Source organism: Scyliorhinus canicula, chromosome 1 (assembly GCF_902713615.1).
Source record: "Scyliorhinus canicula chromosome 1, sScyCan1.1, whole genome shotgun sequence".
NCBI lineage: Eukaryota > Metazoa > Chordata > Chondrichthyes > Carcharhiniformes > Scyliorhinidae > Scyliorhinus > Scyliorhinus canicula.
In genome coordinates this window covers 112,189,924-112,217,702 of record NC_052146.1, presented here as the reverse complement: position 1 = coordinate 112,217,702, position 27,779 = coordinate 112,189,924, and the positions used below count along the sequence as shown (strand labels likewise).

The following is a 27,779-nucleotide window of genomic DNA, read 5'->3' as shown; positions in this document are numbered from 1 at the left end:
CTGCACTCAGGGGGTTCCTTACCCTTTTTTTAAAATTTAGATTAGCCAATTATTTTTTCCAATTAAGGGCAATTTAGCATGGCCAATCCACCTACTCTGCACATTTTTGGGTTCTGGGGGCGAAACCCACGCAGACACGGGGAGAATATGCAAACTCCACACGAACAGTGACCCAGAGCCAGGATCGAACCTGGGACCTCAGCGCCGTGAGGCAGTTGTGCTAACCACTAGGCCACCATGCTGCCCCTCCTTACCCTTTTTCAGCAATAGTCAAATGGTTGCTTGATTTAAAGAACAAGGAAGATTACCATAATAAAACAATTCTGAGAAAACTAAGCTACCGGTGAGATAAACGGGAGGAAAGTTTTTAATAAAAATCAACAGAAAAACATTCATGTCCTGAAGCCTTAAAAGCTTTGTAGCACCTTGATGGCTTGGTATATCTCTGGAGTTGAGAGGATTATCTCGCGTGGAGCTATCAACAGGGCTCAAGATTGGAATATCATGCTTGTCGAAGAATGATTGAAAACTAGAATTGTGTGCAGACTCGGAGGAATACAGGGTAGAATAAAAAGTTTTAAATTGATCGTTTATACGCTTGGAACCTCGTGTGGAAGTACCAGATTCAGTGTGACTTTCCATGATCAGATTAGAAGTTACTGACTTGTGAAGTTGGTGAGAAAGAATTTTGCTCACCTTTTCACCATGCTCGTAATACAGTTGTCTTGATTTCAGAGACAGTTTCTCGGCCTGGTTGGTGGATAAAACATCAAATTCTGATTGTTAACTGGGTCCTTCCTTATAGAACTTTGGAGTTGATGCAGAAGCGTACTGCCAGTCAATTAGGAGTACAAGGTGAACTAATTCTGATAGGCTGTGTGAGCACTGTGTATTGATCCTAGCTGTGTATGAAATAATCTGACCATGGATATAAGCGTTCAATGCTTCCTGAAGAGCAGGTACAGTTATGTCAGGGGTCGTATTGATGTCTGAGAACAAATCAATCTGGGAAGAGATAAATGTAATACATTTGTTATCAAGAGGAAGAACAGGATCAAAATACGTTGAAAGGGCACATTTTCATCGATAGGGGGACATGGCCAGATATAACACTGCTTTGAAATTCACTGGAGTCTAAAAGTGAAAGAAGTTTATTATTCAAAAGAAAAAAACTATAATTGAATAAGAATGATGGATTGGACAGAACAAAGAAAAGTCTCTTGCAGAAGAGATAAGAAAACTCCAAGGATATGTAAAGTTAAAGAAAAGAATTAATAACAGAAGCTGATCTAGCAAGAGAGCATGAACCAGTTTTAGAATGATCAAGATAAGGATATAAGACCCTTGAAGTCCCCACCCAGAATCAGATGATGATTGTGCAAATTAGGCAAAGAGGAAGAAAAAATTGATAAATCACCATTAGGCATATAGGTGGATTGGCCACGCTAAATTGCCCCTTAATTAACAACATCAAAATCAGACTCCTTCAACTCTCGCGGTTGTTTTTAATATTGTACTACCATCAAGTGTTCAACTTTAGTAATACACTGTGGGTAGCTGTAGAGGGAGAACAAAACACTCAATAGGAGAAATAGAAGCTTTCCTCAGCTACATTCCAATGGAATGTCATCGCAGACAATCAACCAGGAGCCATATTTCACGTATATGGGGCGGGATTCTCTGACCTTGCGCTGGGTCAGAGAATCGCTGGGGGAGGGCGCGAATCACACAACGCTGGTACGCCGATTCTCCGGCGACCGGAGAATTGGCGCCAATGGCACTGGCACGGTTGATGCCATTGGCGTCCCGCTGGCATCGTTCACGTGTGGTCCTACCCGGAGAGACCTCAGCCTTCTGGCTGCAGGGGGCGGCCTGGTGGGGGGGGAGCGAGGATCCAACTCCAGGGAGAGGGGGGGGGCCCATCTCGCAATCGGGGCCTACTGATCGGTAGGCGGGCTTATTCCATTGGGGGCCTATGTTCCTCCGCGCCGGGCCCCTGTAGGTCTCTGCCATCTTGCGTCGGGGTCTGTGCAGAGACGGCAACCCACGCGCATGCACAGACTCGCGTAGGCTGTGGCGCGCATGCACGAACTTGCGCTGGCCTTGCTGATGCCCATATCACAACTGGAGCAGCGTAAGGCTCTCCAGTGCCATGCTGGCCCCCTGTGCAGCACAGGATCACTAATCCTAGGGGCCAGCTGACGCCGTCGTAAAACGCTCCGGTGTTTATGACAGCGTCAACACTAAGCCCCAGGATCGGAGAATCCCGCCGCAAGTCTTTCACTGATTCGAGAGGAGCTGTTCACGGTAACTTCATTAAAGCCTACTTGTGACAATAAGCAATTATTATTACTATTATTATTATTATATAGAAATATTTTCTAAACACCGTTTCTATCTGTGACCTTTAATCTGACAGGTTAGAGCAGTCTAAAACTTGCTCCCAGACATTGCTTTAGGAGACCCTTAACCTCCACAAAGGCAGCTCTTGGCTACTGCTGCAGTGAAATCCTGAAAAAAATAGAGCAGGTTACCTTTTGTAAAATAAATTTAGAGCACCCAATTCATTTTTTCCAATTATGGGGCAATTTAGCGTGGCCAATCCACCTACCCTGCACATCTTTGGGTTGTGGGGGTGAAACCGATGCAGACACAGGGACAATATGCAAACTCCACACGGACAGTGACCCAGGACCGGGATCGAACCCAGAACATCAGCATCGTGAGGCAGCAGTGCTAACCACTGCGCAGCGGAGCAGGTTACATTTCTGTCCAGCCAGCTGCAGAATCTCCTCCTTGACATGATAGTAATGGAATTTAAGAACAAAGGGCCTTGGCTGCTGCTCAATCTTTAGCTTAGACTACTGGCTGTGGTGTGCTCTGTCTTGCAGTGACATTTCAGGCAAATCCAGCATGTCTTTCAGTAACTGAGCCACAAATGCAGTAGGACGAGGGCCCTCACGGTTTTCCCCACTCCAAAAATCCTCAAATTGAATCTCCTCGATCGTGCTTTCAGGTTTTCGGTTTTAGCAAACAATTTGTCAACTACATACGAGACCACTTTATTCTCCAGTTTCACCACTCTGCTCGAACACACATTGGCAGAGTGCTAGAGAAAACACTCCCCATGTTAAGTGCAAGCAGCATTGACTGGTTTAATCAAAGTCAGTAGCTCCTTTCATACAGTAATAATCTGATCATGACGTTCTCCCTTGTTATTGATTTTATACAACGGTTCTGATCTGAAAGAAGTTATAGCACTAAGAATTGCATTTTCCATGTTCGGGGGTTCCTTGTTGGATCATCAGACACAGCCGATGCCCAGGTTTGACAGGTGCATCGATGTGTTTCTCTTTGTTCGGGCGCGCCATGATGAAAAATATCAGCTGTTGAGACTGGTGAAAATAGAATGGAGCGAGAGAAAAAGAGATAATAGTAGCACCTATTTATGCTTGGGCATTAAATAAATTAAATTGACAAGGGAAATGTCGAGTTTTGAACTTCAAAGCATAGATAAAGTAGCTCTGGGCGGAAGATTGGAAAAAACCCATCTTCACATCACATTACTCGAGAGCGCCCCAGCTGATCTAATTTTAACCCCAACTCTACATTCCTGCCTACTCTTGATAGCCTTTCACCCCTTGCTTATCAAGAATCTATCAACTTCTGCTTTAAAGATGTTCAAAGACTGCCCTAACCACCTATTTATTTAAAAAATTTAGAGTGCCCAATTCATTTTTTCCAATGAAAGGGCAATTTAGCATGGCCAATCCACCTACTCTGCACATCTTTGGGTTGTGGGGGTGAAACCCACGCAGACACGGGGAGAATGTGCAAACTCCACACAGACAGTGACCCAGAGCTGGGGTCGAACTTGGGACCTTGACGCCGTGATGCAGCAGGGCTAACCCACTGTGCCACTGTGCTGCCCTCCTAACCACCTTTTTAGGAAGATAATTCCAAAGTCTCACACCCCTCTAAGAGAAAATAAATTCCTCAGGCTGGATTCTCCGTCCCGCCGCGCCACATTTCTGTTTCACCCCGCAGCGGGATGTTCCGTTACGTCGGCTGTGCAATGGGGTCTTCCATTGTGGGGCAGCCCCATGCCGTCGGGAAACCCCTGGGCCTCTGCGGAGAATCCAGCCCCTCATCTCTGTCTTAAATGGATGATTCCTTACTTTTTAAACAGCAGCCCCTAGTTTTAGATTCTGCCAGAAAAGCAAACATCCTTTCCACATCCACCTTGTCAAGTCCCTCAAGATTTTATATCTTTCAACCAAGTTGCCTCTTGCTCTTCTAAACTCCTACGTATAAAAGCCAAGCCTGCCCAGCTTTTCTTCATAAGACAACCCGCCCATTCCAAGTATTCATAGAAACCGAGGGCAGCATGGTGGCGCAGTGGGTTAGCACTGCGGCCTCACGGCATTGAGGTCTCAGGTTCAATCCTGGCTCTGGGTCACTGTCCGTGTGGAGTTTGTACATTCTCCCCGTGTTTGCATGGGTTTCGCCCCCACAACCCAAAAGATGTGTAGGGTCGGTGGATTGGCCATGCTAAATTGCCCCTTAATTGGGAAAAAAAAGAATTGGGTACTCTAACTTTATTTTTTTTAAGTATTCATAGAAACCATGAGTGCAGAAGAAGGCCATTTGGCCCATCGAGTCTGCACCCCTATGAAAGAACACCCTTGTTAAGCATACTCCACCACAATATCCCTATAATCCACCTAACCGTCACGTATTTGGACACTAAGGGGCAATTTAGTGTGGCCAATCCACCTAACCTGCGCATCTTTGCACTGTGGGAGGAAGCTGAAGCACCCGGAGGAAACCCATACAGACACGGAAAGAAAGTGCAAACTCCACACAGTCACTCCAGCCCAGAATCAATCCTGATCCCTTGTCCTGTGAGGTAGCAGAGCCAACCACTGTGCCACCATGCTGCCTTGTTTTTTTAAAGTTCCCAATTTTTTTTTCCAATTAAGGAGCAATTTTAGTGTGGCCAATCCACGTACCCTGCACATCTTTGGATTGTGGGGGTGAAATCCACGTAAACACGGGGAGAATGTGCAAACTCTGCACGGACAGTGACCCGGGTTTGGGATCGAATCCAGGTCCTCTGCAGTGCTTTGAGGCAGCAGTGCTAACCACTGCCTCACCGTGCTGCTCTCGAGTAAACATTCTGAACTGCCCCCAACATCTTTTTTTAAATACAGTTCACAGAATTCCAGATTGTGGCCTCACCAATTGAAGCAAAATCTCCCTACTCAAGTATTCAATTCCCCTCTCAATAACTTAGAACATTCTAATAGCTTTGCTAATTACTTGTTGCACCTGTATACAAACAGTTTGTGATTCATGCACCAGGACATCCAGATCCCTCTGCATCTCGGAGCTCTACAATCTTTCACCATTTAGATAACATGCTTTTTTATTTGTCCTGCCAAAATAGACAACTTCACATTTTCCCACATGACGCTCCATTTGTCAGATCTTTGCCCACTCACTTAACCTATCTATAGCCTTTTGTACTTTAGCTGGTTTAGCTCAGTGGGCTAGACAGCTGGTTTGTGATGCAGTAAAAGGCTAGCAGGTTCAATTCCCGTACCAGCTTACCCGAACAGGCGCCGGAATGTGGCGACTAGGGGCTTTTCACAGTAACTTCATACTTGTGACAATAAAAGGTTATTATTTTGTAGCCTTGTTATGCCATTTTTACAACTTACTTGCCTAACTATCTTTGTGTCATCAGCAATTTTAGCAACTATACCGTCAGTACCTTCATCCAAACTATTTATATAAATTGTACGGAATTGAGGCCATGGCACAGATCCCTGTGGCAAACCACTCATCACATCCTGCCAACCAGAAAATGATTCATTTTCTGGAAATTTTTACTTCTGATTACACCAATCAGAACTGAAGAGTTAGGTAACATATTAATCAAAAAGGAAAGTACTTGGAAAACTATATTTCTGTGTCAGATTTTGGATGCCCTAATTTATATCTTATACCTGGACTAGGCTATAAATCCCCACAGCCAAAGAACAATTTTCAACTTTGTCCAACCTCAAATCCAACTTATTTTACCTCAATGGCTCATATGCATTTTCTTTCATCCAGAATGCACTGCCCCCACAACCCACAAGATGTGCAGGCTAGGTGGATTGGCCACGCTAAATTGCCCCTTAATTGGAAAAAATATATAATCTGGATTTGTTTATTGACACGTGTACCAAGGTACAGTGAAAAGTATTGTTCTGCATGTAGCTCAGACAGATCATTCCATACATGCAAAGAAAATACATAGGGCAAACATAAAATACACCACGTAAATAGAGACACACGCATTAAATGAAGCATACAGAAGCATACAACTCAGTAGAGAAGATGTGTGAAGAGATCAGATCTGTCCATAAGAGGATCATTCAGGAGTCTGGTAACGTCAGGGAAGAAGCTGTTTTTGAATTTGTTAGTGTGTGTTCTCAGACTTTTGTACCTACTGCCCGATGAAAGAAGTTGGAAGAGTGAATAAGCCGGGTGGAAGGGGTTTTTGATTATACGGCCCACTTTCCCAAGGTAGCGAGAGGTGTAGATAGAGTAAATGGATGGGAGGTGGGTTTATGTGATGGGCTGGGTTGTGTTCACGACTCTCTGTAGTTTTTTACGGTCTCGGGCCGAGCAGTTGCCATACCAGGCTGTGATGCAGCCAGATAGGATACTTTCTATGGTGCATCTATAAAAGTTGGTAAGAGTCAATGTGGACATGCCGAATTTCCTTAGTTTCCTGAGGAAGTATAGGCGCTGTTGTGCTTTCTTGGTCGTAGCGCCAATGTGTTGATGATTTGAAGCTGGCAACCATCTCCACCTCGGCCCCTTTGATGCAGACAGGGGTGTGTACAACGCTTTGCTTCCTGAAGTCAATAACCAGCTCTTAATTTTGCTGATGTTGAGGGAAATATTGTTGTGGTTACACCACTCCCCTAGGTTCTCTATCTCCCTCCTGACTCATTGTTGTTCGAGATCCAACCCACTATGGTCGTGTCATCAGCAAACTTGAAGCCAAATTTTGCCACGCTGTCATGTGTGTATAGGTTACATCCAATAATTGGGTACTCTAAAAAAAAATTTTTAATCGAATACACTGCCAAAAATGATGGTGGAAGCAGATACAATAATAATCTTGAAATGAGAATTGGATAAATATTTGATGGAGAGAAATGTTGTTTGGCTATGAAGAAAGAGTAGGACAATGGGATTAACTGAATAAATATTTAAACAGCTCACAAAAGCATAGGCACAAAGGCTTCCTTTTGTGCTGTAAGATTCCAGGGTAGAAATAAAATGTAGCAAACATTTGTTTTTAACAATTAGGCTCCTGCTCCTATCTTAACAATTAAAATTACAATCAGAACAACTTACAGGGCAGTACAGCGGCGCAGTGGTTAGCACTGCTGCCTCAAGGCACTGAAGACCCAGGTTCGACCCCAGACCCGGGTCAATGTCTGTGTGGAGTAAACCCCGTGCCTGCGTGGGTCTCACCCCCACAACCCAAAGATGTGCAGGTTAGGTGGATTGGCCACACTAAATTGCCCCTTAATTGGAAAAAAAAATAATTGGGTACTCTAAATTTATTTTTTTAAATGAATAACTTACATATTCTATCTCATGCATTCAACATAAAAAGATAAAATGCTGGAAATACTCAGATGATCTGCGAGCGTCTGTGGAGAGAGGAACAGATTTAATGCTTCAGATCATGGACTTTTAATCAGAATATCATGAAGATGAAATGTTAACTCTGTTTCTCTTTCCACAGATGATGTCAGACCTGCTGAGTATTTCCAACATTTATGTTCTTTAATTCAGATTTCCAGCATACACAGTATTTTGCTCCCGTACTTGACACACCTCTTTTTTAAAATTCAAAGTACCCAATTATTTTTTTTACAATTAAGGGGTAATTTAGTCTAGCCAATCCACGTACCCTGCACATCTTTGGGTTGTGGGGGTGAGACCCACGCAAACACGGGGAGAATGTGCAAATTCTACACCGACAGTGACCTGGGGCTGGGATCGAACACAGGTCCTCAGAGCTGTGGAGGCAGCAGTGCTAACTACTGTGCCACCACGCCGCCTACTCGATACACTTCTTCACAGAACTTTAAAATATTGAATTTCCCCTCAACCACACAAACACCAATAATACAGCATCTGAAACTTTTATGAAAGCCTGGGTTCTGAGCTGTGGTATGAGTCTAATTGGCCAGCATTCATTTTAAGAGTCCAGAGCCTCTATTTCCTATCACCTAAACCAGGCGCAGCCCTACATGGTGCAGGACATGGTACCTTTCTCATAAATCTCTAACAATATTAAAATATGCTCTTTACTGGTTCAAAATATCATGTTTGATTATTGACAAACTCAGCCAATCAATCAAAAATACTTAATGACTTCACTCTATTATGTAATCTGTAACTTGTAATGAGCAATGCCAGAGGAGGTCCATAACAATCACGATTACAAATTATTAAATACTAAATACAAAAATTGCTTTCGTCAATTAAAATGGATTGTAAGTTTATGTAACTAATTCAGTGCGGTTGATTTATATGTGCACTCATTTCTCTTATAGACACCAACATGTAGCAACCATGGTGTGTGGTGGTCTTAGACTGATTTACAATCGATGCAATGAAGCTCCAACTGTAAAAGAAATAAATGTGAAGGAGTTTGAGAATTTTCTGGGACAGGTGTCACTGGGCCAGGTGAATCTGGCCGGGCCTCCCTTCAATGTGCACACATCTAGCGCTGACACACAGCTGCTCCTGCTCCTGCCCAAATATCCATCTTGCTCAGGTTAGTCTGTCAGATCTTGAAATATGACATTAAATATGACCGTGCTGCTGGCCTGCTTGGTCTGCTTTAAAAGCCAGCGATTTAGCCCTGTGAGCTAAACCAGCCCCTTGATATGTATTTTACATTATTCTGCCCATTTTTCTGGCACTGGTTAATCCTTTGGTCTTTCACAATCTGTGTCGCAATTTAACCATACCACCAGACCAGACAGATTTTTAAACCAGTGAACATTTACGCAGTGTATAGCAAACTGAATGCTCATCACTCAAATTGATTGTAGATGTGTGGAGTTGGCTTGCTTGGCACTTGTTCAGAGATACTCAATCATGAGCTGGGTTTCCCCCCCAGAATATTCTGATGTTATTTACAAGGCTGTGTGCAAAAGGAAATATCAAGCTTTGAACCCAGATCCCCTATACCCTGAAGTTAGGGATCTACAAGTCATGTTTGAAACTCTCAGACCCTGGGGTTTCCCATTCTATTTCTCAGTACAATCAGGAGTCAGATTGCTTTGTCTACGTTCCAACTTTAACACGTAACGGACTCAAGATTTACTATTTTAAAAAATAAATTAGAGTACCCAATTCTCTTTTTCCCAATAAGGGGCAATTTATCGTGGCCAATCCACCTACCCTGCACATCTTTGGGTTGTGGGGACGAGACCCAGGCAGACATGGGGAGAATATGCAAACTCCACGCGGACAGTGACCCAGGGCTGGGATCGAACCCGGGTCCTCGGCGCCATGAGGCAGTAGTGCTAACCACTGCGCCATCGTGCTGCCCCCTCAAGATTTACTAATGACTGCACAGACCATAATAGCTGCCAAAATAGGGACAGAACTAAAACATGCCTTTAAAGTGTCTCAAAATTGACAAAGTATCCAATGAGCTTAACATCATCTCTTCCTATTACAGGAATGGACATCAATCCTACTGAGCTAGAGCACAACCTTGCACTTTTCTTGGTAGAGAACTGTCCAGGTCAGAAAACACACCTGAAAACTGTTTTATTCAGAAAGTTACAGCAGCTGCTTAGTGACAAGGAACAGAAGGTAATCATCTTTCAATCAGACCTTAAAGATGGCACAACTGAAAATCCAATCGTTGATACAACACTCAGCCTTGTGTTTTAATTGATTACTTTATAATCTGGTGTGATGGAGGGATTCATAATTCCCCCACCCGACAGACAGAAACAGAATGGGTGGTCAGTTGAAATGGAGCAGGAGTCACATCCGCTGGCTTCCTGTACTTGTCCTGCCAAGGGCACCCAACTAAGGCCAGCCAGGTCCATGTTTAAATGTGAAAATGGATTTAGAGGTGGTCATTGCATCCAGCACAGAATCTTAATGCTAGGCCTGGGCAGAGAAGCCTTGGCAGCTTTAGGGAAAATATGTGAGGAATAGGATCCAGAGCTAGAAGGGAGGATTTCTTTAAACGTTGAACAAGTGCTGTAGAGCATTAACCTTGGTTTGTAAACATAGAATTAAGTCAGTAATCTGACCTCGTATCAAACTGGGAACTGGAAAATTAAATTCCAGGAAAAAAGGTTGTGAAGCCGAGCAGCTAGTTATGTATTGCAGAATGCAGTGCTCTCCAGGGTGTTGCCAGGGATGGACACTGAGATAAACATTAACTGGGGGAGCTCAGTGAAGGACACTCTTTGATCTATCCAGAACTTGCTGATCTTCCAGTTCAAATAACTGTTGGTGCCAAGTATTGCAGACTATGAGATTCTGAAGTCCAGGACTATGTGCTGAGGAATTCACTAAAGGTTAAGGCAGCTGACAGATACGAGGAAAAAGTGGTGTCTGTAAGCCCTCCCACTTTGATATTGCAAACCATGTAAAATCTCTCTGCTGTTATGTTCTGAAATGAAATTAAATTAATACTGCAAATTAAAGCTGCAATTGTAAGTGTGTGAGGCTCCTCAGAATTCCACATTTGATTTGATTTGATTTGATTGTCACATGTACCGAAGTACAATGAAAAGTATTTTTCTGCGGTTGAGGGAACATATACAGTGCGTACATAGTAGACAAAAGAGTAATCAACAGAGAACATTGACAAATGGTACATCGACAAACAGTGGTGAGGACTGTCAGAGGATACAGCAGGATTTAGATCATTTGGAGACTTGGGCGGAGAGGTGGCAGATGGAGTTTAATCCGGACAAATGTGAGGGAATGCATTTTGGAAGGTCTAATGCAGGTAGGGAATATACAGTGAATGGTAGAACCCTCAAGAGTATTGATAGTCAGAGAGATCTAGGTGTACAGGTCCACAGGTCACTGAAAGAGGCAACACAGGTGGAGAAGGTAGTCAAGAAGGCATACGGCATGCTTGCCTTCATTGGCTGGGGCATTGAGTATAAGAATTGGCAAGTCATGTTGCAGCTGTGTAGAACCTCAGTTAGGCCACACTTGGAGTATAGCGTTCAATTATGGTCGCCACGCTACCAGAAGGATGTGGAGGCTTTAGAGAGGAAGAAGAAGAGATTTGCCAGGAAGTTGCCTGATATGGAGGGCATTAACTATGAGGAGCAGTTGAATAAACTCGGTTTGTTCTCATTGGAACAACGGAGGTTGAGGGGTGACCTGACAGAGGTCTACAAAATTATGAGGGCATAGACAGAATGGATAGTCAGAGGATTTTTCCCAGGGTAGAGGAGTCAATTACTAGGGGGCATAGGTTTAAGGTGCAAGGGGAAAGGTATAGAGGAGATGTATGAGGCAAGTTTTTTACACAGAGGGTACTGGGTACCTGGAACTTGCTGCCGGAGGAGCTGGTGGAGGATGCAGGGACGATAGTGACATTTAAGGGGCATCTTGACAAATACATGAATAGGATGGGACGGACCCAGGAAGTGTAGAAGATTTTAGTTTAGATGGGTAACATGATCGGCATGGGCTTGGAGGGCCGAAAGGCCTGTTCCTGTGCTGTACTTTTCTTTGTTCTTTTGTTCTTTGTGATTGGTTACAGAGCGGAACAAGGGGACAAACAAAGCAAATACAGGAGCAAGAGCAGCACAGGGTGTCGTGAGTAGTGTTCTTACAGGGAACAGATGGGGGAGGGTCCGAGGAGGAGTCATTGAGGAGTCTTGTAGCTGTGGGGAAGAAGTTATTCCTATGTCTGGATGTGTGAGTCTTCAGACTTCTGTACCTTCGGCCTGATGGAAGGATCTGGAAGAAGGCAATGCCTGGGTGGGAGGGGTCTCTGATAATGCTGTGTGCCTTCCTGAGGCAGCAGGAGGTGTATACAGAATCAATGTGGTGGTGTCAAGCTTGTCTGATGCGTTCGGCTGAGTTCACCACACTCTGCAGTTTCTTGCAATCTTGGACCGAGTAGTTGCCATACCAAGCTGTGATGCAGCCGGATAGGATGTTCTCTATCGCATATCTGTAGAAGTTTGTGAGTCGATGCAGACATGCCAAATTTCTTTAACTTTCATAGGAAGTAGATACGTTCTTGGGCATTTGTTGAAAGAAACTGACCTGATCTGCATTTTATATAAGTTCAAAGTTGACTTTAAATATTTTTATGAATGGGTGGCATGGTAGCACAGTGGGTAGACTGTTGTTTCACAGCACCAGGTTCGATTCCCGGCTTAGGTCACTGTCTGTGCAGAATCTGCACGTTCTTCCCGTGTCTGCGCAGGTTTCCTCCGGGTGCTCCAGTTTCCTCCCACAAGTCCCAAAAGACTTTCTGTCAGGTGAATTGGACATTCTGAATTCTCCCTCTGCGTACCCAAACAGGCGCCGGAATGTGGCAACTAGGGGCTTTTCACAGTAACTTCATTGCAGTGTTAATGTAAGCTTACTTGTGACAATAATAAAGATTATTATTATAAAGTATGTTTTTTGGGGCAGCACGGTGGCCTAGTGGTTAGCACAACCGCCTCACGGCGCTGAGGTCCCAGGTTCGATCCCGGCTCTGGGTCACTGTCCGTGTGGAGTTTGCACATTCTCCCCGTGTCTGTGTGGGTTTCGCCCCCACAACCCAAAAAAAAATGTGCAGAGTAGGTGGATTGGCCACTCTAAATTGCCCCTTAATTGGAAAAAATAATTGGGTAATCTAAATTTATATTAAAAAAAAGTATGTTTTTTGGAGAAAAAAATCAAAACCAAATGAATAAACATCTGTCTGCACCAAGAATGTATTTCCATTCCAGCAGTGTGACTGTGGTCGTGATCCCAGCCACGTACACAATTTCCACCCTGCACTGATGAGCTTGAGCAATTTGCCCTCTGTTCACCTTGCCATGTGAGAGCACCTTTAAGAAATGGGTGTTTATCAAATAGCTGCAGTGATGTCAGAGTGTGGGTGGAGCTGGGCTGGCTATCTTTCACTTTCGTTTTCCAGCAGGCAGCTACAGTGTGTTTTAGTTTTGTTTTCAGAGCTGGATAGCTGCAAGCAAAGCAAGCAGCTGCATAATGATCTCTCTCTACAAGCTACAGACTGTCTTTAGCAAATTTGAGGATTTCAAAGTAATACCCGTTTCTGTAGAGAATTTAAACCTGCTGTCTTTCTTTGAAAAGGGTTTAATATATAGATGTCGTTAGGAAAGTTATGAAGGGTTATTTATAGAATATTGTATCTGTGGAGATTATTGGTGTTGATAGATGTTGAGATGTTTACTGTGGGTTTATAAAGTGTTAACTGGATTCATAAATAAATATGGTTTTGTTTTAAAAGTACTTTAGCTCTCTGTTGAATCACACCTGTAAAGTGGGCCCTTGTGGTCCCCATAACCACAATCTATTAAAAGTTGTGGGTCAGGTGAACTCCATGATGTACTTTGGGGTTCTCTCAACCCTGGCCCATAACAACCTTGCACAGTGTAAATTCACAGCCAGCTTGGTTATTTCCTCACACCATGTTTTTGTGTTGGAGAAGACCTTTGTACAGAGCAGGCAAAAGTTGTTTAAATTATCAGAATCTATTTGTCTTAAAATCTTTGGTTAAGATCATAAGAATTAGGAGCAGGAGGAAGCCATTGAGCCTGCTCCGCCATTCAATAAGATCATGACTGTCCATTTTGTTTGATCTTTCCCATTTTAGTGAGACTGCTCCAGTGGGTCGGATTGGGGGATGGTGTGCTGGGGAGTGGGGAGATGAGGTCGGGGAAACAATGGGAGTGAGACAAATGGGTGCCGGAGGGATGAGTCACCGGGCTAGCAGATTTTCTAGTCAAGGGAGTCAGGTGGGGGGTGTGAATACAGCCAGTAGATGGCAGGGGTGGGGTTATCGGGAGATGTTGCTAGGGGGGGAAGGGGGGGGGGGAAGTTATTCTGCTGATGTGGGAGGGGTCTGAAGTAGATTATGGAGAGGAGGTCGGGGGTGGAGGCGGCCAAGAGGCGAGCCAAGAGCGGCGCAGCGCATGGGCCGGGGGTGGGCCCAAGAAGGGTTATGGATGACCGGCGTGGGGGGGGGGGGGGGGGGGGGGTTGTGCCCCCCAACCAGGCTGATCACCTGGAATGTCAGAGGACTAAATGGGCCAGTCAAAAGGACACGTGTGTTCGCGCACTTACGGGCTCTAAAGGCGGATGTAATTATGTTGTAGGAGACGCATTTGAAAGTATCTGACCAGACTAGGCTAAGGAAGGGCTGGATCAGCCAGGTCTTCCACTTGGGTTGGACTCTAAGTCTAGGGGGGCAGAATTATGATCAATAAGCGGGTTCAATTTGAGGTGGAGGGCGTAATTGCAGATGGCGGGGGCAGATTCCTTATGGTAAGGGGCAGACTGGAGGGGAGGAGAGTGGTGCTGGTGAACATATATGCTCCGAATTGGGATGATGCTGACTTTATTAAAAGAGTGCTGGGGAATATCCCGGACCTAGACTCAAGTAAGTTGACAATGGGGGGGGGACTTTAATACGGTCCTTGACCCGGGGCTGGACCAGTCATGTCCCAGAACGGGTAGGCTCCCAGCAATGGCAAGGGATCTGAAAGGGTTCATGGAGCAAATGGGGGCAGTGGACCCATGGAGAGCCAGACGGCCGACGGGACGGGGCTTTTCGTTCTACTCGCATGTTCATAAAGTATACTCTGGGATTGATTTCTTTATCTTGAGCAGGGACTGTGTAGGGGAGGTAAAGAATACGGAATACTCGGCAATCACTATTTCGGACCATGCCCCATATTGGGTGGACCTGCAGGTCGGGGGGTCGAATTACCAACGCCCGCAATGGAGGTTAGACACAGGATTGTTGTCGGAGGAGGGGATATGTGAGAGACTACGGAAGTGTATGCAAAATTACTTGCAGGTGAACGATATCGGGGAGGGTTCAGCAGCGATCCTGTGGAAGGCAGTAGTGAGGGAGGAGCTGATCTCAATTCGGGCTCACAGGGATAGGGCGGACAGAGCAGAAATGGACAGATTGGTTAAGGAGATCCACTGGATAGACGAGGAGCATGCGGGGTCCCCGGGGGAGGACCTACTCAGGGAAAGACAGAGACTGCAGGCGGAACTGGGATTGCTATCCACGAGTAGGGCTGTGGAACAACTTAGGAAGGCGAGGGGAGTGGTGTGTGAGCATGGGGAGAAGGCCAGCAGATTGTTAGCGCAGCAACTCAGGAAGAGGGAGGCTGCCAGGGAAATAAGTAGAGTGGTGGATGGGAAGGGGAGCAGAGTGGAGGACCCGGCAGGACTGAATAAGGTATTCCGGGACTTTTATAGTAAGCTTTACACTTCAGAACCCCTGGAGGAGCCGGAGGAGATTAAAAGGTTCCTGGACGGACTAACCTTCCCAAAAGTAGGTGGGGGGGGGGGGGGTGAGTGGATGAGCTGGGGGCCCCGATTAGAGTGGAGGAGGTATTGGGGGGCCTAAAGGCCATGCAGTCGGGGAAAGCCCTGGGGCCGGATGGATACCCAGTAGAGTTTTACAAAAAGTTCTCGGAGATAGTGGGACCGGTCCTGACCAGGGTTTTTAATGAGGCGAGGGACAGAGGGACCCTGCTGCCGACGATGTCGCAAGCCACCATCTCGCTGATATTTTTATTTTATTTTAATAAATTTAGAATACCCAATTCATTTTTTCCAATTAAGGGGCAATTTATCGTGGGCAATCTACCTAGCCTGGGTTGTGGGGGCGAAACCCACGCAAACATGGGAAGAAGATGCAAACTCCACACAGACAGTGACCCAGGGCCGGGATCGAACCTGGGACCTCGGCGCCATGAGGCAGCAGGGCTAACCCACTGCGCCACCGTGCTGCCCTGTCTCGCTGATATTAAAGCGGGACAAGGATCCAGAATCCTGCGGGTCATACAGGCCAATCTCCCTGATTAATGTGGACGCCAAGCTCCTGGCCAAGGTCCTGGCGATTAGAATTGAGGACTGCGTACAGGAGGTGATTGGGGACGATCAGACAGGGTTTATTAAAGGCAGGCAGCTGACAGCCAATGTGAGAAGATTGCTTAATGTGATTATGATGCCTCCGACGGGCAAGGAGGTGGAGGTAGTGGTGGCAATGGACGCTGAGAAGGACTTCGACTGGGTGGAGTGGGACTATCTGTCGGAGGTACTCGGACGGTTTGGGTTCGGGGAGGGACTGGTTAACTGGGTCAGACTATTGTACCAGGGCCCAAAAGCTAGTGTAAGGATGAACAGGATAATGTCGGACTACTTCAGACTTCATCGTGGGACTAGATAGGGATGCCCACTCTCCCCATTGCTGTTCGCGCTGGCCATAGAACCGTTGGCGATTGTGCTGAGAGCTGCAAAGGGGTGGAAGGGAATGACGGGGGGGGGGGGGGGGGGGGGGGGAGGGTAGAGCACAGGGCCTCTCTCTATGCGGATGACCCACGTGTCAGACCCACTGGCCGGGATGGAAAATATACTGGAAACATTGAGGAAGTTTGGCCAGTACGCAGGGTACAAATTAAATATGGTCAAGAGTGAGATGTTTGGACTTCCGGTGTGCATCATGAAGTGAGTGAGCACACAGAGGCAGCTCCTGCCTAAGGTTGCAGAAAAGAGCTCTTTTTTGGGCAGCATGGGTTGGAATTTCGATGAAAAGGCGTGGGTGAATGTTCAAGGAGTATTTTCCCCCAGGAATAGGATGTTTCTTGGTTATCAGACCCTCAGAAACAGTGCAAGATTTGTCTGAACAGCAACAAACAAAAGCCTCTGCAAGCATGCTAGCGGGGGTAGGGCCAGCTTATAGGTCTCAAGCTGACCTGAGGGCCTTTATGAAAGCTGAATTCTAGCAGCAGAGGGAAGAACTGTGAAAAGATCTCACCAAGGCCATTGAAGAAGCGGAGACGGACTTCCGGTAGCGGTGATGCGGAGCTAAGCCGCATGTTCAGTGGCTCCCACTATTTTCGGACTTTGGGGCTCTTTTAAGGGCTCGTAGTGGTGCTGTTTGGAATTTTCCCCATGTGGGAACACTCCTTCTCAGATTCTCCACCGGTGGATGGCCTGGACTAGGAGTGGAGCGGTCAGAAAACCGGCTTTGCAGTTGCGGCTAAGCCGCACCGCAGCTCCCGCTACTTAAGGACTTTTGGGCCGATTTGAGGGCCCCAAACGGCGCTGTCTCGACGAATCCCGGTGGGGGAAGGTGTCTAGAGGAGCATTCCCCATAATTTATGGTGCTCACCCGGGGTGGGGCAAAGGAAAAGGCTGCAGCAGCTCCACAAGAAAAGCGGGGGAAGAAGGACAAAATGGCGGCCGGCGGAACACCTGAGGACTGATGGAAGTGGGCGCAGGAGCAGCAAGCTGCTCTTCTGCGCTGTTTTGCGGAGCTGAAGGCTGAGTTGCTGGACTCACTGAATGCGACTACCAACAAGCTGTTTGGAGCTCAGGCGGCCCAGGAGGTGTCTATCCAGGAGTTGCAGCAGCAGGCCGCTGAGCGGGAGGAGGAGGCCGTGGTCCTCGTGGGGAAAGTGGAGTTGCACGAGGCACTTCACAAAAAGTGGCAAGAACGCTTGGAGGAGCTGGACGTTCGCACGAGGCGAAAGAATTTGAGGATCCTGGGCCTGGCGGAGGGGCTGGAGGGGTCGGATCTCCCGTGGTACGTGACCACGATGTTGAGCTCATTGATGGGAGCGGGGTCCTTCCATTTGCCCCTGGAGCTTGAGGGAGCTCACAGAGTGCTGGCCAGGAGGCCTAAGGCAAATGAACCCCCGCGGGCGGTGCTGGTGCGGTTCCATCGATTTAGTGACCGGGAGTGTGTGCTGCGCTGGGCCAAGAAAGAGAGGAGCAGCAAGTGGGAGAATTCGGTAGTACGAATCTACCAGGACTGGAGTGCGGAGGTGGCAAAGCGGAGGGCCGGGTTCAACCGGACGAAGGCGGTGCTGCATGCCAAGCAGGTCAGATTTGGAATGCTGCAGCCTGCGCGTCTGTGGGTGACATATAAGGACCGGCACCACTACTTCGAGTCCCCGGAGGAGGCGTGGGCCTTTGTACAGGTGGAGAAACTGGACTCGAACTAGGATCTGGGGACATACTATGGCCGTTGCTGTTTTCGCTGTTGCTGTTCTTCAATTTTGACACGTGTTTTTTTTATGCTGCTTTTCTTTTTGCTCTGTTTCCGGGTGGGTTTGTCTGTTGGGTATGGGTGTGGGGTATGTGGGGAACGTTGGGGGTATGTGCTTTATATGTTCTCTTCTGTACGGGGCCGGGGGTTGGGGTGAAACTGGATTTTGAGGAGCTGTGTCAGAAGGGTGGGGTGTGGCAGTGTGAAAGCGCGGGCTTTCCTCTGGTTGTCCGCGCTGCGGGGCAGGGGGGGGCGGAGCTGGAGGTGGGGGCGTGGCCTCTACTGGTTTTCTTTCCCGCGCTGAAGCGGTGCCAAGGAGGTGTGGCAAGAGGGGGATGACCCCATGCCGGGAGGAGATGGGTTTTGGCAGGAGCTGCCGGGTCAGCAGAAGTCAGCTCACTCACGGAAGTACCATGGATGGTGCGTCGCGGCTAGGTGGGGTCCTAGCCTGGGGGGGTGGGGGGGGGGGGGGATACCGGGTTGCTGCTGGAATGGCCAGGAAGGAGCTGGCGTGGGCCGGGGGGGTAGAGGAGAGGCGTTATCGCCATGGGGAACGGGTCAGGCGGGGCGAGCTGGCCTGGGGTGAGCAGCCGATAAGCTATGGCTAGCCGGCGGGGGAGAGGGGCAGGTTGCTCTCTGATTCGGCTGATTACCTGGAACGTGAGGGGGCTGAATGGGCCGGTTAAGAGAACCAGGGTATTTTCTCATCTGAAGGGGCTGAAGGCTATGCTCCAGGAGACCCACTTGAAGGTGGCGGACCACGTTCGTCTGAGGAAAGGGTGGGTGGGGCAGGTTTTTCACTCAGGATTGGACGCGAAGAACCGGGGGGTGGCGATCCTGGTGGGGAAGAGGGTGGCGTTCGAGGCGTCTGAGGTGGTGTCGGACAAGGAGGGCAGATATATTATGGTGAAGGGTAGGCTGCAGGGAGAGAAGGTGGTGCTGGTTAATGTATATGCCCCGAATTGGGATGATGCCGGCTTCATGAGGCGCTTGTTGGGCCGCATTCCGGACCTGGAGGCAGGGGGCCTGATCATGGGGGGAGACTTTAACACAGTGCTCAGTGCTGGATCCCACACCGGACCGGTCCAGTTCAAGGATGGGTAGGAGACCGGCGGCGGGCCAGAGTGCTGAGGGGGTTTATGGACCAGATGGGAGGGGTGGATCCCTGGAGGTTTGGGAGGCCGAGAGCGCGGGAGTATTCCTTTTTCTCCCATGTCCCTAGGGTCTATTCCCGAATAGATTTTTTCATCCTGAGCAGGGGATTGATCCCGAAGGTGCAGGATGCAGAGTATTCGGCCATAGCGATCTCAGACCATGCTCCGCACTGGGTTGATCTGGAGATGGGGGAGGCGCGGGACCAGCGCCCGCTCTGGCGCCTGGATGTGGGGCTGCTGGCTGATGAGGAGGTGTGTAGGAGGGTCCGGGGAAGTATTGAGGGGTATCTTGATACCAATGATACTGGGGAGGTCCGGGTGGGGATGGTCTGGGAGGCTCTGAAAGCAGTGATCCGGGAAGAGCTGATCTCCATTCGGGCCCATAGGGAAAGTAGGGAGAGGAAGGAGAGGGAGAGACTGGTGGGAGAGCTCCTGGATGTGGACAGGAGATACGCGGAGGCACCGGAGAAGGGGTTGCTGGGGGAACGGCGCAGTTTGCAGGCCAAATTTGACTTGTTGACCACCAGAAAGGCGGAGACACAGTGGAGGAGGTCGCAGGGCACGGTATATGAGTATGGGGAGAAGGCGAGCAGGATGTTGGCGCATCAGCTCCGCAGGCGAGATGCGGCTAGGGAAATTGGTGGAGTGACGGATAGGGGTGGGAATGTAGTGCAGAAGGGGACAGAAGTAAATGGGGTCTTTAGGGACTTCTACGAGGAACTGTACCGGTCAGAACCTCCGATGGGGAGATGGGGGATGGAGAGCTTCATGAACAGGCTACGGTTCCCAAGGGTTCAAGAGGAGCTGGTAGAGGGGCTGGGGGCGCCGATAGAGGTGGAGGAACTAGTCAGGGGGATTGGACAAATGCAGTCAGGTAAGGCGCCGGGGCCGGACGGGTTCCCGGTGGAATTTTATAAAAAGTATGAGGATCTGGTGGGCCCCCTGTTGGTGCGAGCCTTCAATGAGGCATGGGAGGGGGGGGGGCTTTGCCCCCGATGATGTTGCGGGCACTGATCTCTCTGATCCTAAAGCGGGATAAGGACCCCTTGCAGTGTGGATCATACAGGCCTATCTCGCTCCTCAATGTTGACGCTAAGTTGCTGGTGAAGATCCTGGCCACCAGGATAGAGGACTGTGTGCCAGGGGTGATACATGAGGATCAGACAAGATTTGCCAAGGGACGGCAGCTCAACACGAATGTGCGGAGACTGCTAAATGTTATTATGATGCCGGCAGTGGAGGGGGAGGCGGAGATAGTGGTGGCGCTGGATGCGGAGAAAGCGTTTGATAGAGTTGAGTGGGGGTACCTGTGGGAGGTGCTGGAGCGGTTCGGATTCGGGGAGAGATTCATCAAATGGGTGAGGCTGCTCTACGCGGCTCCGATGGCGAGTGTAGTTACAAATGGAAGGAGATCGGAGTACTTTAGGCTCTACCGTGGGACCAGGCAGGGGTGCCCCCTGTCCCCCTTGCTCTTTGCACTGGCGATTGAACCTTTGGCTATGGCGTTGAGGGAGTCAGGGAGATGGAGGGGTCTGGTGCAGGGTGGGGAGGAACATCGTGTATCGCTGTATGCGGACGACCTGCTGTTGTATGTGGCGGATCCAGAAGGGGGAATGCCGGGGGTGATGGAGCTGTTCGCGGAATTTGGGGGCTTCTCGGGCTATAAGTTAAATTTAGGCAAGAGTGAGGTATTTGTAGTACACCCAGGTGATCAGGAGGAGAGAATTGGGAGACTCCCATTTAAGAGGGCAGTGAAGAGTTTCAGATACCTGGGGGTGCAGGTGGCCAGGAGTTGGGGGACTGTCCATAAGCTTAATTTTACCAGGCTGGTGGAGCAGGTGGAAGAGGAATTTAAAAGGTGGGACATGGTGCCACTATCGTTGGCGGGTAGGGGGCAGTCCGTCAAAATGACGGTTCTCCCGAGGTTCTTGTTCCTTTTTCAGTGTTTGCCCATCTTTATCCCTAGGGCCTTTTTTAGAAGGGTTACGAGCAGCATCATGAGCTTTGTTTGGGCGCATGGGACCCCGAGGGTGAAGAGGGTCTTCTTGGAGCGGGGTAGAGATGGGGGGGGGGCTGGCGTTACCCAATCTCTCAGGGTATTATTGGGCGGCCAATGTGTCGATGGTGCGGAAGTGGGTAATGGAGGGGGAGGGGGCAGCATGGAAACGGATGGAGAGGGCGTCCTGTGGAGATACAAGCCTGGGGGCCCTGGTAACGGCACCGTGGCCAATCCCTCCTACGAGGTATACCACGAGTCCGGTGGTGGCGGCTACCCTCAAGATTTGGGGGCAGTGGAGGCGACATAGGGGAGAAGTGGGGGGCTCGATGGAGGCTCCGTTAAGGGGGAACCATAGGTTCGTCCCCGGGAACATTGATGGGGGATTTCAGGGTTGGTACAGAGCGGGCATCAGAAAGCTGAAAGACCTGTTTATTGATGGGAGGTTTGCGAGCCTGGGGGAGTTGGAGGAGAAATTTGGGCTCCCCCGGGGAACATGTTCAGGTATCTGCAGGTAAAGGCATTTGCTAGGCGGCAGGTGGAGGGATTCCCTTCGCTTCCCGCGAGGGGGGTGAGCGACAGGGTGCTTTCGGGGGTCTGGGTCGGAGAGGGGAAGATATCTGATATCTACAAGGTTATGCAGGAGGCGGAGGAGGCGTCAGTAGAGGAGCTGAAAACTAAGTGGGAGGGGGAACTGGGGGAACAGATCGAAGACGGGACATGGGCTGATGCACTGGAGAGGGTTAATTCTTCCTCCTCGTGTGCGCGGCTTAGCCTCATCCAATTCAAGGTGCTGCACCGGGCCCACATGACTGGGACAAGGATGAGTAGGTTCTTTGGGGGTGAAGACAGGTGTGTCAGGTGCTCGGGGAGTCCAGCGAACCATGCCCATATGTTCTGGGCATGCCCGGCGCTGGAGGAGTTCTGGAAGGGGGTGGCGAGGACAGTGTCGAGGGTGGTGGGATCCAGGGTCAAGCCAGGATGGGGACTCGCGATTTTTGGGGTTGGGGTGGAGCCGGGAGTGCAGGAGGCGAAAGAGGCCGGTGTGCTGGCCTTTGCGTCCCTAGTAGCCCGGTGAAGGATCTTGCTGCAGTGGAAGGATGTGAGGCCCCCAAGCGTGGAGACCTGGAACAATGACATGGCGGGTTTCATTAAGCTAGAGAAGGTCAAATTCGCCCTGAGAGGGTCGGTACATGGGTTTTTTAGGCGGTGGCAACCTTTTCTCGACTTTCTGGCTCAACGATAGGGTACGGGGACAGTAGCAGCAGCAACCCGGGGGGGGGGGGGGGGGGGGGGGGGGGGGGGGGGGGGGGAAGGGGGAGGGAAAAGGTGGGGGGGGGGCAGACGATGACTATGTTTGTTTATTTAATTTAAATTTATTTTGAAGTTCTTTTGTTGTTCATTTGGGTTGGGGGGGTGGGGGATGGGATACATGCGTCGATACGGTCTGGGGGTGGTACGGTTATTATGGGTTATTTTGTTGCATTTCATTGTTTGTCGTTATGTTTTATATTTTCTGTAAAAAATTCCAATAAAAATTATATTTAAAAAAAAAAGAGTGAGATGTCTGTAGTGCAGGCAAGGTGCCAGGAGAATAGGCTGAAGGAGCTGCCATTTAGGCTGGTTGGGGAAAGTTTCCGGTACTTGGGGATACAGGTGGCACGAGACTGGGGCAGGCTGCACAAGTTAAATTTGACTAGAGTGGTGGAACAAATGAAGAGGGAGTTTCAGAGATGGGATGCACTCCCGCTATCACTTGCGGGGAGGGTGCAGACGGTAAAGATGACAATCCTCCCTAGATTCCTGTTCATCTTCCAGTGCCTCCCGATCTTTATCCCACGGTCCTTCTTCGAGAGGACTGGCAAAATCATCATGAGCTTTGTCGGGCGGGAAAATCCCCGCGGGTGAAGAAGGAGATGCTTGAGAGGAGCCGCAGCGAGGGAGGGCTGGCATTGCCGAGTCTGATCAACTACTACTGGGCGGCTAACATAGCCGTGATAAGGAAATGGATGGTGGGTACGGGGTCTATCTGGGAGCGGGTGGAGGTGGCATCATGCAGGGGCACCAGTTTGGCAGCCCTGGTCACGGCTCCCCTATCGCGGTCGCCGACCAAGTACTCCACCAGCCCGGCAGTGGGGGCGGCCCTGCGGATTTGGGGCCAGTGGAGGAAGCATGTAGGGGAGGTGGGTGCGTTGGTCTGGGCTCCAATTTGTGATAACCATCGATTCGCCCCCGGGAACATGGATGGGGCGTTTCAAACATGGCGGCGGGAGGGGGTGAGGAGGGTGGGTGATATGTTCCTGGAGGGGAACTTTGCAAGTTTGAGGAAGTTGGAGGAGAAAGCTGGGCTGAAAAGAGGAAATTACTTTAGGTACTTACAGGTGCGAGACTTTGTACGCAGCCAGGTCCCATCCTTCCCACGCCCCCGCCAATAGGGATTCAGGACAGAATAGTCTCTGGAGGAGAGGAGGAGAGGGTAGAGTCTCGGATATTTACAAGGTGCTCATGAAGGGGGAAGAGTCCCAGACGGAGGAGCTGAAACTCAAATGGGAGGAGGAACTCGGTGGGGTGTTGTAGGACAGGGTATGGGTGGAAGCCCTGAGTAGGGTAAACTCAACCGCAACATGTGCCAGGCTCAGCCTGATTCAGTTTAAGGTCGTTCACCGGGCCCACATGACAGTGGCTCAGATGAACAAATTCTTTGGGATAGAGGACAAGTGCGCTAGATGCACGGGAGGACCAGCGAACCATGTTCACATGTTTTGGGCATGCCCTAAGCTTAGGGGGTACTGGGAGGTGGCAGCCATTCATCGACTTCTTCACGGGAGAGTGAACGTCAGCAGGGGGGGCTGGGGGGGAGATCAGAGTAGAGTAGGAGGGATAAATAGGCGGGTAGTGTCTATGGGAAAGGAGCGGGTATGTGCACTATGGTTTGGTTGAAGTGCTGGTTTTCCATTGATGTTTGCATATTTCTGTAATCTGTAACTGTTTACAATGCCAAAAAATACCTCAATAAAATTGTTAGTTAAAAAAAATAAGATAATGACTGAAAGGAAATGCCATAGGAAATAAACTATTGCATTTTTAAAAATGAAGAAACCAAACATCTGTCAATATATTTTCTCAAATAATATTCAAGATACGAAGTTATTGGGAGTCTTTATATTTCAGCTTCTTTATAAGTATCTGGCGCTGGAGGAGCTTGGAGCGATTGTGGACCTCACTATGTCGAAAGGGCAACGACACCTTCATCTACTCTGGGACTTTATGCAGGAATGCGGGGCTCTGATTAGGGCCTGGCCTGCGAGATATCAGAGTCTGCTGCAAACCACAAAAAGTAATTATATTCCTTTTAAAGGCTACCGAGCGTCACTTTGCTGTTTCTCTTTGACCTCGATTTACAAATTAGTTATTTCCCCACCAGTTCGACTTGCACAAATCAGAGATGAAAACCTCGAGTTGTTCGTTCCTCAAGCTGACACCGGATCACACGTCTGGATTCTGCTTCACTCCCACTCTCCCATCGCTGTGGTGGAAAAACTCAGGAACTACTTCACTGACTGCGAGGCCTATTGTTTATTGTACAAACCAATGGGGCGATTATATATCAAGAACAAAATCAAGATGTTTGCATATCTGATTCCCGCCTATGACACATTGGTTCAGGTGTGTCCACTCGGCTCAATTAAAATTTCGAAGCAAAGATTGGAAAGTGCATATTACATTCTGCCACTCCAAACTACTGTCTATCTGATTTATTTTGCCAGGTATTGAACAAAGAGCACAGCAGCTACAAACACGTGTTTAAAACGAAACTGTCAGTACGCAAGAATGCCTCATACAGATTGCAGTTCGGAAATAAGGGCGTAGCCAAAGTTATCTCCGTTACCCCCGAGGTGGGTTTGATGCTGCATTCGTTGATTGAGGTTTTGAAATCAGAAATCCCTTTCTTGCACGGTGTTATTTCAACAGTTGTATTGGGAGAGTTTACCTGCGCAGTTTGGTTTTGGCTAAAACGGGCCACTTCCAGGATGGTGTATGGATGCTGAATGTGTTCTGTTTCCACCCACAACCTATCATAGAACATAGAACGATACAGCGCAGTACAGGCCCTTCGGCCCTCGATGTTGCACCGACATGGAAAAAAAAACTAAAGGCCATCTAACCTACACTATGCCCTTATCATCCATATGCTTATCCAATAAACTTTTAAATGCCCTCAATGTTGGCGAGTTCACTACTGTTGAACTATCCTCAGCCATTTTCCATAAAGGGTCCATGGACCAGCGGCATGAGCACCTCTGCCTGCAGAATGAATCAGATCCTGAGGCAGTTGGAGCTGCTGCATTGGAATCACTTGCTGTTGTTGGAAGATTCCCACAACCAAACTCCAGAGGCACCTGCCGGATATTCGGCCAGGTCTGACTGAAATGGACCCATGTTGCAACATTCCCTCCAATAGCTTACAGACATTCCTCCTCTCTGGCCAGCAGGGCCCGATGGTGTATCCACTGCAACTTGTGCTCGTTTGAAAAAACAATTTCTCTTCTACACTTATCCCGAGACTCTTTTTATGACCAGGAAAGTTTAGAATAAAATCTTGACTCTTTAACCTTGAAAGGGAGATGAGCGGGGTCTGTAGACGTATGTGGAAAGCTGGTCCACCTAACATCTGTGGAGTCCAGGGATTGGATTTGATTCCGTTGCAAGCTTCAGGGTATTGGCCGTTACAGAATTGTGTGGGAGGAAACCGGAGCTCCCGGAGTTCCACAGGCTCGGAGTTTAACTCCCCACAGCCTGGTGGAAACCGAGCGGGGGCAGTTAAATAAGAGTAAGGATTTAATTGCATAAATCGCACTACTCTCCTGATATGTCTGAATCTTAACGTTCGTTCGGGCACACAAGGAGACCAGAGGGAAGAAATAATAGCGCAGGGTAGGAATAAACAGCACCAAACAGCTATTCCCATATTCACTCTGGTCATCAGCCCCTGTAACACTTCCTTAAATCCGCTTCAAATAGACCCATTGACACCTGTGCAAAGCAGGAGGGGTATCCTTGGCCAGAAGGAGGGACGCCTCCTTGCTCCTGGTACGTCCATCTTTCTGTCCTATATTATTACAATAGCTTTTACCCCCATTCTGTACTTCCCTGGACAACAGGAGACCTAATCCGATTTCCAGTCTGCCGCCGGCGATCTCCTGCTTTTGCTCGCCAGCTGGTTGTGCACCAGCTGTGTTGGGTAGAGTCTCTGCCATTTCAACCTGCTGTCGCCCCCGGCTCACACTCCCTGAGAGTGCAATCTGATTTGCCTCCCGTAAAACCAGGGCAGAGTCATTCCTCCCACCGAGCTCCTTACAGCCACGTTACTTTCCAACTTACCTCTTCGTAAATTATGTTCACAGGATGCCATAGTGTTCAAACACTCTCTATGCCCCAATGTGCCGAAGCCAAAATATGTCCTGCAGCTGGATGAGCATTTCGACGACTGGCCCTTGGTACTTCAGCTGATGCACGAGGATAAAAGCTGTGTGGTGTTAAATGAGCTCATCACTGAGGAACAACTGCAGCATGAAAATGAAGGTATCCCTGTTTATGTTGTTCTTCAGTGCAGTTCACTGATCATTTACCCTGGGAACAGGCATGCTGAACCTACAGCACTAACTATAGGGGCTGTAAACAGCTAATATGGATAAACGTACAAGCGGTTGGCAGAAAAATGTCACCAACTCTTCTATCCAGCTTTACCTGGCAGCACCTGAGAATCTTTGTTAAAATATCACTAGGAAAATATCACTAGGAACGGGTACCTGCTGACACTTGAAATTAAAATCGCTTATTGTCACGAGTAGGTTTCAATGAAGTTACTGTGAAAAGCCCCTAGTCGCCACATTCCGGCGCCTGTCCGGGGAGGCTGGTACGGGAATCGAACCGTGCTGCTGGCCTGCTTGGTCTGCTTTAAAAGCCAGCGATGGTGACTAATGAGTAGGAGTAGGAACCACAGTAATAATAATAATCACTTATTGTCACAAGTAAGCTTCAATGAAGTTACTGTGAAAAGCCCCTAGTCACCACATTCCGGCACCTGTTCGGGGAGGCCAGTACGGGAATTAAACCCACGCTGCTGCATTGTTCTGCATTACAAACCAGCTATTTAGCCCTGTGTGCTCAACCAGCCCCTCTAGTAGTCAGACATATAAGGTGTCAGGACGTAGCCCTTTCAGCACGAGATTTAAGTCTGCTTGTACAAGGTACTCGTGTTCAGGTCCATGCGGAAATCAGTGCTGCAGAT

At 48.6% G+C, this 27,779-nt stretch overlaps 1 protein-coding gene across 3 annotated transcripts in view; it reads left to right on the top strand.

Moving 5' to 3' along the window:
- Positions 1 to 27,779, top strand: part of LOC119966370 — an 80,973-nt gene that overhangs the window by 37,466 nt on the left and 15,728 nt on the right. For all 3 annotated transcript variants that reach the window (XM_038797933.1, XM_038797917.1, XM_038797925.1), the window contains 6 exons: positions 8,634 to 8,857; positions 9,773 to 9,909; positions 24,659 to 24,824; positions 24,912 to 25,153; positions 25,255 to 25,383; positions 26,893 to 27,070. In XM_038797933.1, coding sequence (XP_038653861.1) covers positions 8,634 to 8,857; positions 9,773 to 9,909; positions 24,659 to 24,824; positions 24,912 to 25,153; positions 25,255 to 25,383; positions 26,893 to 27,070 — 1,076 coding nt within the window. The remainder of the gene's footprint in view (positions 1 to 8,633; positions 8,858 to 9,772; positions 9,910 to 24,658; positions 24,825 to 24,911; positions 25,154 to 25,254; positions 25,384 to 26,892; positions 27,071 to 27,779) is intronic.